The following is a 10535-nucleotide window of genomic DNA, read 5'->3' on the forward strand; positions in this document are numbered from 1 at the left end:
GATCCCCACTGTGTTACCGCTCCAATTCAGCCAGTCAGCAGCTCCACAGCCTCTGGACGAAATTAATACCTTCTTGTGTGATTTGATTTGAGCATAGATATAAGGACTAAAAAGAGAGAGGGGAATTACTACAGCACATATAAAGCTAAAAATTCTGATTATTGAAAGAACGTGACAGAAGTGCAGAGAAGCATGTGATGTTTCAATGAAGAGAGGAGGCACGTGTTACTAAAAGAACAATATTCCATACTTTAATATCATCTCTGGCAGGCATTAGCTGTATTAAATAGACATATATTGCTTTCCAGTTTTCAGTTCACATTTAAGCATGTAACTTTATTCCAGTCAACGAGCGTCAAAACAATCGTAATCTGACTGTCCTGTTAATACCCAGGCAAACAGAATGGGAAGCCATTATTATTTACATGAGATACAAAAATATATTTCCCCAAAAAAAAGAAGCTCTATAAAATTACAAATATATTTCAATTATAAAAAGCCATTTTTTAAATACTCTTTCAGCTCAAGTTTGGGATGAGGGAGTGTAGCCTGGCCTGTGTGGTGGTTTGTGAATCTGACAATACATTTCCCCAGTGACTTTTTGCAGGATATACAGTATATCGCCACATTTTCATTCCTCACAACATTTCATGGAGTCCATTACATCATGGCTGCTGAAGTATTCTTGTCCTCAGGTTCCCTAGAATTATTTTTGACCCTTCTTGCAGTCCTTACAGCCCAGGAGCCAGGTGGCCTGGAGTTAGTGGAGCTGGGTTAACTGGGCTAGACCTGAAGCCGTGGTGGAGCCACTTTGGAAGTTTGCTGTGCCATCCAGCTGTATCCTGTTGGGTGGTTTTTCTGTGTGTGGGGGGGGGGGGCGGCTTAGCGCATGCAAGCCGTTGACGGGGGTCCAGACAGGCACTCCCTCATGGCTACACTCCAAGATGACTGTGAGCCTCCGTGTCACATGCCTAAGAAGAGACAGAGACAGACATGATTAGAACTGGACTGCCTGGCTCCTTTGCTTGCCAGCTCTATTCTCAGAGCGGCGGACGTTCTGGTTTACGGGCTGGTCATCGTAAACACCGGTGGCCCTAATAAACACACCATTCTCCGGGGCTAACAGGGGGCTGGCTGACTGCCCCGGCTGGCTGACTGCATGTCCAGAGCGACTAGACGCCTGCGAGCTCTGAAAGACGGACATTCAGTGGCCAAAACACAGAACAGAGCCGGGCGGTTGAAGGAATTATAAAAAATAAAATAAAAAATGGAAATAAAGAAAGCGTTTCAACTCCTACTTCTGTGTCATTCCATTCCTGACATTTACAGTTGGAATTTCAGCCCAGGTTCGCACCAGCACACATTCCTTATACTTGGATGCAAGTTCAAACACTCGCAAGCCTCGGAGTAAAGAAAGAAAAAGGTCCAACACAAATGAACCATGTCCGTCTATTACAACGCCCCCTTTTGCATTCTTAAGTTACGCGGCTCGAGGAGAGAAGGACGGGATAAAATTGAAAAACCCAGAGTTCACAGATTGCATGGTGTTGGTTGCAGCACTTTCTGGTGAAAAGGGATACGCTGCCTTTCTCTCCAGCGTAACCCCAGAGGCCTCACGGTCCACATAACATGCCCCGGCTCCGTCGCAGTCCCGACACATCCTCGTTTCTTAGAAACCTAAGGGGAGTGCCTCCTGTGTCACTTTATGAGTGGTCGTTAGCATAGCTGACACAGGGAACAAACGCTGCCGCTAATCCCCGAGTAGCGGGCAGCGCCAGCACATGGGCTAATTCATCAGGGGTTCTGACAGCTAGCTTGCATTAGCACTTACCCTCTAATGTCCTGTCAAGGTCTGCAATGAAGTCCTCCAGTTCCTTAGTGTCGCCCAGTTTGGCTGCAAGGGAGAGAAAGAGATTTAGACTGCACACTGCAAACCTCTGATGTACATGTACAGCTAAAATCTCACAGTCTCTTTCTGGTTTAATGTTATACAGGATCATACTGTAAATGGCAATGCATTTTGGGAGAAAATATTAATATTACATCGCTATCTGCGATTGTTACAGATGACAGGTATTTACTGTTAATATGCAGTCCCAACCCAGTAGACAATGCATCTTGGGAAAATAAAGGATAAGGCAGGAATTACACTGCAGCCAGTATATTACTGTAAATTTACAGTGAAAGTTTTATGGTGTAGGAGCCAAAGTTAACTAAAAATAGGGTTGAGTTGTGACTATATGACTATATTATTAGTTATTGTCTGTTAACGTACGGGTCAGCAGTTGCAGAGTTTCAGACTCACAAAAAAATCTCACATACTGGGCGCCTGGGAGGCGCACCTGGTAGAGTGGGCGCCCTAATACAGAGGCTCAGTCCTTGCCGCAGCGGCCGCGGGTTCGGTTCTGACCTGCGGCCCTTTGCTGCATGTCATTCCCCCTCTCTCTCCCCTTTCATGTCTAAGCTGTCCTGTCAAATAAAGGCCTAAAATGCCACAAAAAAAATCTCCCATACTGTTTTAGCCTACTAAATTTCACAAGCAGCCTTAAAAGAAAATTCTGACTTTAACCCACAGTCTATGCTTTAACCTCACAATACTGAATTTAAACCCAGAGACTTCATTCTCAGCATTCTGACTTTTAACTCAGAACTCAAATACATTTTTCATATGTAGCCCTAATCCTCTTTTGTAGACATCTATTCTCTGGTTCCGCAAATGCAAACTAATAAACGAAAGAGGTGGAAATAAATGTGGGAATGATTCAAGACCAATCCTGCCTACTGCTAACATTCTGACATGGATTTAAGTTGAATTTTGCCACATCATAAGACAGCAAATAAAACTGTGAGATTGATGGTTCTGCATGCCTTACATTATATGATTTATTCTTTGTAATACAGAGTAATTACAGAGATTTGAATCTGTCTGCGGCCCCGGGCTTTGCCACAGTAAATAAACCTGTATTTATTTCATTATTTATTTTTTATTTTTTTGCAATGCAACAAGTCACAGTTGTGTGTGTGCGTCCAAGCATAACGGGGTGTAGCTCACGTTTTGGTGACATAAGAGGAGGTGAGCTGGTGGCAGGGGAGAGCACGGTGGGGGAGTTCAGCCTCTCATCGCTGAAGCTGAAGCTGTTCCTGTTGAGCGACTCTGCACCTGTCAGTAAAAAAAAAAGAAAAAAAGAGAGAGAAAAGAAAATTTGATTAGGTGAGTGTTCACTTTTCGGGGTACCCCCCCCCCCCCACGTAACACACGCAAATGTGATCTGTGTCAGTGGAGCAGCTTCAGGGTGTAGCATTCTCCTCTAATGACAGCCTTCCTCTATGGCCTGTCACACACGTGCATGTGCTTGTATTTGGACACACAGGGGTGTGTATACCAGCGGTGGAAGAAGTATCCAGATCCTTTACTTAAGGAAAAGTATTAATACCACACTGGAAAGAAATACTCTTTACAAGTAAAAGGCATGCAGTGAAAATGTTACTTAAGTAAAAGTATGTGAGTATCATCAGGAAAATGTACTTAAAGTATTAAAAGGAAAAGTAATGCAGAAAAATCCTCACATTTAAGAAACTGGAAACGATAAAACATCGTATTTTCTAAACTACATGTGTTTTGTGTACAGCAATCTCAATTTGTAAAGTAACTAGTAACTAAAGCTGTCAGATGAATGTAGTGGAGTAAAAAGTACAATATTTCTCTCTGAAATGTAGTGGAAAAGACTCAAGCAAAGTACTTCAACATTTGTGCTTAAGTACAGCACTTGAGTAAATGTACTTAGTTACATTCCACATCTGGCGTATACACAAACACATACTTGGACAAAGGCAAAGTTCCATAAGCAGACGTTTTTTTTTTTGCTCTGCTACACTGGATAACACCAAAGCAAAAAAAAAAAGTGTAACTTGAACTCAGCGACTAAATCTCACTTAGTGACAGCAATATAACAGGTTGTCCTGGGCAGAGAGCTCTCTGAAGCCGTGCAACTCTTCCCTCCGACACGTTTAGACTCTGATATCCGAGCAGGGCACGGTCTTGTTCGGTCTCCAACGTACCACCCAAACTCTAAACGCATGGTTACATAAATGACATAATGGCCACTTTGATTCTGCCAGATCCATATTTCAAGCCACCACATAGCAACACATTTTCCGCTGTCTGGTAAGAAATAGAGGAAGGGAAAAGTAGGGCTGCAACTAAGGATTATTTTCATCGTCGATCAATCTTTCGATTACTATAAAATGTCAGAAAACGGTGAAAAATGGCGATCAGCGTTTCCCAAAAAGCCCATTATGACGTCCTCAAATGTCTCGTTTTGTCCACAACTCAAAGATATTCTGTTTACTGTCACAGAGGAGAGAAGGAACTAGAAACATATTCACACATTTGAGAAGCTGGAATCTGAGAATTTATAAATTTTTTTCATTAAAGAAATTACTCAAACCGTATAATCCATAATCAAAAAAGTTGGGAATAATTGTATAGTTGACAACTCATGGATTGATCGAGAAGGAAGTGGAGACTCTTTCTGCAGCTAGACTCTTGAATGACAGGATAGAATTGGGCTTGTCTATCTGACTTCATTCATTCAAAAAAAACTGTCGAATGAATTCAGTGGTGTAGTCTAATGTATTGTAGTAGGTATACTGTACTGTATATAAATATATTGGCCTATATATATATATATATATGGGCCAGAATCTGCCTTTGGGGAAGGGGGCCATATCATAGTGGGGGGTCTGGGTGTCCTCCCCCAGGGTTATTTTGAGCATCTATGACTTCATTTCCTGCATTCGGATAACTTTTATTCACCAATTTGCGGAGGAAATCCCTTTATTTAGCCTATGTGAAGAAGAAAAACACAGATGACAATTCAAAATATATCAAAAATATAATGTAAAGTACGTTGTTGCGTGTCATTGGGCATTTTGAAGTGGATATATGGAAATCCTGGAGCTTTCTTAGTGGGTATATCTGCATATACCTGCGTATCACCTAGACTACACCGCTGAATGAATTGTAGATTCTCTGAGTGTGAAGTTTGTGTGACATAACGAAAGATTATGGAGCACTTAAAGCTGTCCTTGTCTGTCTCGCTCGTCTGTGCAGATCTCTGGTGGACCTTAACAATGTCTCAGATGTCGACCACTTACCCCCCCCTCACAAACACACACACACACACACACACACACACACACACACACACACACACACACACACACACTCTGGGATCTGTACCACTCCCACCTCTCAGCACTGTGAACACAAAGCGGGAGATAGGAGACACCACACACAACGGTCCGGCCTCACACACACACACACACACACACACACACACACACACACACACACACCAAAATGTACCTATTTGTCCTCTAGAAAGTTTGTTTTAATGGATAAGGCTGAAGATATTCTATAGTAGCTTATTGTTAACAAAGCCTTTGGATAAATCAACAGTTAGTGACTCCACTATCAAGTACTGCATGTGTAGCCAAAGTCTGATATCGCTTTGAGCTATAGCTTCATGAGCCATTATGTTGCACTGGGTAACATGTTCCTACATTATGGTGAACAATGGGCTGTCTTAAATTCAAATGCGTATGAGTCTGCAGCTGAAAATAGTCCCCGTCAGATTGACTCCTTTTTGAGTAATATTTGCCAAAAAAACTACAGTGCCCAGCTGTTTTGGGAAATGACTGAGCCTTTAAAAAGATTTAATTATGCATGTGTGAGCCATTTTTCAAGATTTACAGCTGTATTAGGAGACGAATGGGCTGAGAGCACACACGCACGCATGGACACACGGACACACACACACACGCACAGAGCTGTGGCCTTAACATGACTTGACATTTCTCAGTTTTTATTTCTGCTCTTATATTCTGTTCTGTTATTCACACTCTGGCTCTTCTGCCGTCTTTCTGTGTCTCTGCCCCCCTGCTCAAACATGGACGCTCTAGCGTGGACCTATAAGACCCTGTGTCATTTATCTGCACGCCAGTTCGCCAGTCTGTCCATCCATCACGCTGCAACACAATGGGTTGTCCCTGCGTGGGACAGGTCCCTCTTCATTAGACTGCCATGGAGAGGGCAGAGCTCATGCAGGAATCTGATCCCCAGAGCAAATCAGCAAGCTCATTAGCACCACAGACAGAGGTTCCAACAACTTCCCCTGCTTTTATTACATAATGGTCCTCAGTGGCAATGTGGTAAATACATAAATGCATAATAACTGAGGTTCCAGTGGGTTTGTGAGAGCGTCATCAGTGCCCACGATGTTTTGTATAGAGCTGCAACGATGATTTTTTTAGTTTCTTCTCTCCTCTGTGACAGTACACTGGATATCTTTTGAGTTGTGGACAAAACGAGACATTTTAGGACGTCATCTCCGGCTTTGGGGAAACCCTGATCCACATTTTTTTTAACCATTTTCCTGACATTTTATAGACCAAACAACTAATCGATTAATGGAGAAAGTAATCGACAGATTTATCGACACTGAAAATAATCGTTAGACGCAGCCCTGGTTTAGAAATGACCAAAATTAGTGTGTGAATCTCTCTGGAATGTGACTAAAAGGCAGTCTGCATTTCCCCCGGAAATGCCTTTCCAGAAAACTGAAGACCTTAAAGATCTTTCCACATCTTCCCCATGGACGTCCCAACCCACTCAACACGTGTCTGTCTGGGAAACTCTCTTTGCTCATGGGGGGAGCTGAAGCATATTTTTCTCTCTGCGTATCAGCATATGATCACATTTTGGGTAAGAGGCTGCCCGAGGCCAGCTCTCCAGCTGGGGAAGCGCACTTTTAAAAAAAAAAAGACTGTTAGAGAAATAAAGTAACGCACAACAGTAAAACTTTAGAGAAGCAGCCACAATGGGGGGGCAGGTGTGCCAAGATATGCAGCGGTAGCTTAATCTGACGCCCAAATCTCTGGACTTTGATCAAGGATCTCTCTCGCTCTCGCTCTCTCTCTCTCTCTTTCTTTCTCTCTGTGTGTGCGTTCATGTGCGAGCATGCATGGATGGATGCATGCATGGGCCGCAGTTTGCCGATAACAGTAACAGAAAGAAGTTATAAGACTTCTAGAAAAACGTTCTTGCGACTGTATCTCACGTCAAAGTTGGGAAAAATCCTTCAGACTGACAGCCATAAGTGACTAGATGCAGAAAACAAAACCATAACTCATAACTACAACATGTCAGAGCCTGATCTCCATTGGAGTCATAGTTTGTGAAAAAAATCTGAGACTTTTTATTGGACAATTTTAAGCTCCAGTCTGGAACCGTCCCTGGTTTTAAGACTCCTAGATGTATCTCCATGACTTTTATTGATCCATGATACAGATCATAGGGAGTTTATCAGTTTTATTTTTGTATTATAATGATTTGTATGGTTTGAAACATTTTACATTTTACAGTTTTCTTTTCTTGATTTTTAACTATCAATATTGCATCCATATTTGAACTGTCTTAGTGTGCATTAGTCCACTTTTTTAATCTTTTTTTTTTGGTCTGCTGTTTTACAATCACTCTGCAGCCCTTTGAATTGAATGTCGTTATGTGTGAAAGGTGCTATCAGCGGTGTAGTCTAGGTGATACGCAGGTATACACAGTATAGCCACTAAGAAAGCTCCAGGATTTCCATATACCCACTTAAAAATGCCCAATGACACGCAACAACATACTTTCCATTATATTTTTGATATATTCTCAATTGTCATCTGTGTTTGTCCTCTTCGCATAGGCTAAATAAAGGGATTTCCACAGTAAATGGGTGCATTAAAGTGTATCCGAATACAGGAAATGAAGTCATAGATGCTCAAAACTTCCCTGGGGGAGAACACCCAGACCCCCCACTATGATATGCCCCCAAAAAATGCAAATTCTGGCCAATACTGTATACAGAACAGTTCACGTCCACACGTACCACACGTAGGCTACTAGGCCTAAGGGCCTAGACTACACCACTGGGTGCTATGTAAATTAAGCTCGATTGAAGTGCCCTATTTGTCATTGCATGGTCCAAGGAGAATATTTTGACAATATTTTTGTTGTCACGCCCAGGAGAGCTTTACGGACAACATGATGCTTCCTAAAATCTGCTGAATATACATTTTGATATTTTGGTCACCGACTCACTTTCGGAGTCGCTGATGCCGCTGTCGCTGACGCTCGCGCTGCTCCTCCTCTTCATGGTCTTGAGGTGCTCGTCGTACCGAAAGTGTCGCTTCTCCACCGGGGACGTGAAGTCCTCCATCACCGCGTCGAACTCGCACAGCACGTCGCTCAGGTCCTCCTCGTTGGCCAGCTTCGCTGCAAGAGAAACAAAAAAAAAAAACACGGAGAAAAAACAGGGACATTAAGAGAGGCATTTTTGGATCGACTGTTAACTTTTCTATGGTCTTAATTATGTGGCTATGTGATAGTGAAAAGTATTGCGATAGCCTATAAATAGGCTAAAAACATTCAACAAAATAGTTCCTATTGTAATAAAATATTCCTACATTAATGTTATTGGAGCTGTAGAGTCTCATAGGCTGCCAATTACAAAAAAACTCATGTTTGGGAAGGCTATAAGATTATATGACTCGAGAAGTAGTAGTGGTGAAAAGTATTGCAAAATAATAATAAAAAAAAACAACATAAAAATGCATTTATAATAAAATATTTCCTACTGGAATATTGTAATTGAATATCCCTACAGGGATGTTATTGGAGTACGAAGTGACAAATAACAGCAAGCAAGTGTTATTATGCTACAAATAAAGATATTTTGAGAACAAACTCATATTTACCTTGAGGTTTCAGCTTTGGAGACTTCATTATTCCAGTAATCAGGTTGGAGATGATCCGAAATCTGTTATATATGTTAAATAAATAATAATGTACTGTATGTCCGTCAGTGTAAAGTCCCACTAGGTCCGGCTGTGTGTACAACTCCTGCAGGTCCTGAACTAACCCTCGAGCCCGAGGACTGCCGCCTTATATCAGCCCTACTCAGAGGGGGCGGGGCGTGTGTGTGTGTGTGTGTGTGTGTGTGTGTGCGCGCCAGTGTTTTTGTGCGTGTGGGTGTGGGCGTGTGCCGCGTGTGTGCGCTCTCGTGTGTGTGGGTGTGTGTGTGTGTGTCTGTCTGTGTATGTGTGTGTGTGTGTGTGGGTGTGTGTGTGCGCCCATGTTTGTGTGTGTGTGTGTGTGTGTGTGCCGTGTGTGTTTACGTGCGTGTGTGCGTGCACGCGCGCAGTGACCAATAAAAGTTGTCCTGGTAGCAGTTACACCCCCCTGACGTCTCCCTCATAAAAGTATGTTTGTAAACAAGTCGTGTGCCGCCTGCCAGGCAGAGCTGAGAGATCCAGAGATATTAATAATCATGACCCAGTGCTGGTCATGTTGTATCACCAGGCAGATCATGCCAGGGCGAGACCAAACTGGGACTGATGACAGACACATCATTTAGGAACCAACCGTTTCTGCACTATTGATTGTTTTTTTATTGATATGTAAGTTATATAACTAAACTAACTGAATGTTCTCTCTGTAGCTGTGGTGGAGTGTAAAACACAGCGTCGTCCTAACAACCATTTTAAGTTGCCAGTACAATAATTTTACTTCATATCAGAAGCAAACATTGTTCTTCTCTTATACTCTTAAGCAGTGGTAGAATGCAACTGAGTACATTTACTCAAGTGCTGTACTTAAGTACAAATGTTGAGGTACTTGTACTTTACTTGAGTCTTTTCTCTTTTCATGTCACTTTCTACTTGTACTCCGCTACATTTCAGAGAGAAATATTGTACTTTTTACTCCACTACATTGATCTGACAGCTTTAGTTACTTTACACATTAAGAATTGTTCACACAAAACACATGTAGTTTATACAATATTATGTTTTTTTATAATTTAAACTATCCAACAATATAACGGCCAGCTGAAATGATTAGAACGTTAATCACATATGTGAGGATTTTTCTGCATTGGGTACTTTTACTTGCAATACTTTAACTACACTGTCCTGACGATACTTACATACTTTTACTTAAAGGCCCAGTGTGTAACGTGTGTAGTTGTTCATTATCAAAATCTGTGTAGCCCGTTCACAAACTTGTCCTTTTTCATGAATATTTACCGCCACCATCAATTCCAAGTATTCCTTTTGGCTTGAAATTTTACATTTGTGTACGCATGAACTGGGGTAGACGCTCCATATTGAAATACGGTAGCTGGTAAGGGACATACAGGACATACTGCTCCACCTTTCACGTTTTCTCTGTCACATGATAAACTCACAGCTGCTGCTAATGCTGCTAATGGGTATCGTAGCTTCCTGCCCCCCGGCAAGTTTGAAGAAGGAAACATGGAGGACCACACGTATTCAAAATCCAAATTTCAGGAACAGGAGTCTTCTTCTTCGACCCAGAAAAAAGAAAAAGGATATTGAAAAGAGCAAGAGAGCGGCTTTTTGAAGGGTGAAGGCTACCGTAGCTGTAATACGTACTGTGAACCACGTGGCGAGAGAGAGCTGATTGCGAT

General features: G+C 42.1%; 1 protein-coding gene across 1 annotated transcript; it reads right to left on the bottom strand.

Moving 5' to 3' along the window:
• Positions 1-225: 225 nt before the first annotated feature.
• rgcc (regulator of cell cycle) lies at positions 226-8976 on the bottom strand. The gene is made up of 5 exons (XM_039818742.1): positions 8803-8976; positions 8147-8320; positions 3053-3160; positions 1832-1894; positions 226-971 (listed from the first exon to the last, which is right to left on the bottom strand). Exons 1-5 carry the CDS (start codon positions 8828-8830, stop codon positions 964-966), a joined length of 381 nt encoding a protein of 126 aa, XP_039674676.1. The 5' UTR covers positions 8831-8976; the 3' UTR covers positions 226-963.
• Positions 8977-10535: the final 1559 nt, after the last annotated feature.

This window comes from Perca fluviatilis, chromosome 12 (assembly GCF_010015445.1).
Source record: "Perca fluviatilis chromosome 12, GENO_Pfluv_1.0, whole genome shotgun sequence".
NCBI lineage: Eukaryota > Metazoa > Chordata > Actinopteri > Perciformes > Percidae > Perca > Perca fluviatilis.